The sequence below is a fragment of the Marmota marmota genome, unplaced genomic scaffold, assembly GCF_001458135.2.
Source record: "Marmota marmota marmota unplaced genomic scaffold, marMar, whole genome shotgun sequence".
NCBI classification, from domain to species: Eukaryota; Metazoa; Chordata; class Mammalia; order Rodentia; family Sciuridae; genus Marmota; species Marmota marmota.
The window spans coordinates 1,340,223-1,341,084 of NW_025999872.1; the positions used below are offsets into that span (position 1 = coordinate 1,340,223).

An 862-nucleotide genomic window follows, 5' to 3' on the forward strand; every position below is an offset into this window, starting at 1 on the left:
TCCAAATCTCATTAGCCGGGGTAATCTGGATTATTAAAGTTTTACTGTCAAAAAATTTTTCAAATCATTCTTTGAACTTGCTACCTAAAATAAAATTAAAGAAATTTGAGGCAAAGAAACTCAGATCAGGGCTCCCCGCTGATCTAAAGATAGAATCCAGTTTGGGGTTTTGCTCTGAACTGATATTTTAACATGTTACCCTGACGAAACTGACCAAACGTGTAGGAGCCAACTTCCCAAGGTAACCCAGGCGCCCCTCTCACATTCCCCTTGGCTTCTCAAGCCCTTCCCGGCTCCTTCCGGTTCGCAGGCGGCCCTCTCTCCTTACAGGCGCCGACAGGTGCAGAGCTTGCTGCAGGCTCTCGCACTCCCGCCCCGCCAGCCGCGCCCTCGCCGCCCCGCCCACTGCCTCAGCGCGCGTGCACTTCGCGGGGCGCGCCCGACTGGCGGGACCGCGCACGCAGCCGCCGCTGCCACCTCCCTCCCTCCCTTCCTCCCTCCCTCCCTTGCGGGTCCTCCTCCCCTTCCCTCCCCTCCGCCCCCTTCCCCGTAGGCAGCCAGCCCGACCGCCCGCCCGCTGCCCGCCCGCACTGCCGCCCTGCCGGCCCCTGGCTCTCCGGCTGGATTTCTCCCCCGCCCCCCAAGCTCCCCCAGTGGCTCTTCTCAGGCGGTCGCCCGCGCTCGGTGGATGTGGCTGGCAGCCGCCGCCCCCTCCCTCGCTCGCCGCCTGCTCTTCCTCGGCCCTCCGCCTCCTCCCCTCCTCCTTCTCCTCAGCCGCTCTCGCCGCCGCCGCCTCCACAGCCTGGGCCTCGCCGCGATGCCGGAGAAGAGGCCCTTCGAGCGGCTGCCCGCCGATGTCTCC

General features: G+C 64.3%; 1 protein-coding gene across 1 annotated transcript in view; it reads left to right on the forward strand.

Annotated features, from left to right (window-relative positions):
* The first annotated feature begins 549 nt into the window (after positions 1–549).
* Positions 550–862, forward strand: part of Npepps (aminopeptidase puromycin sensitive) — an 89,746-nt gene continuing 89,433 nt past the window's right edge. The window contains exon 1 of the mRNA XM_015506658.2: positions 550–710. Coding sequence (XP_015362144.2) covers positions 689–710 — 22 coding nt within the window. The 5' untranslated portion in view covers positions 550–688. The remainder of the gene's footprint in view (positions 711–862) is intronic.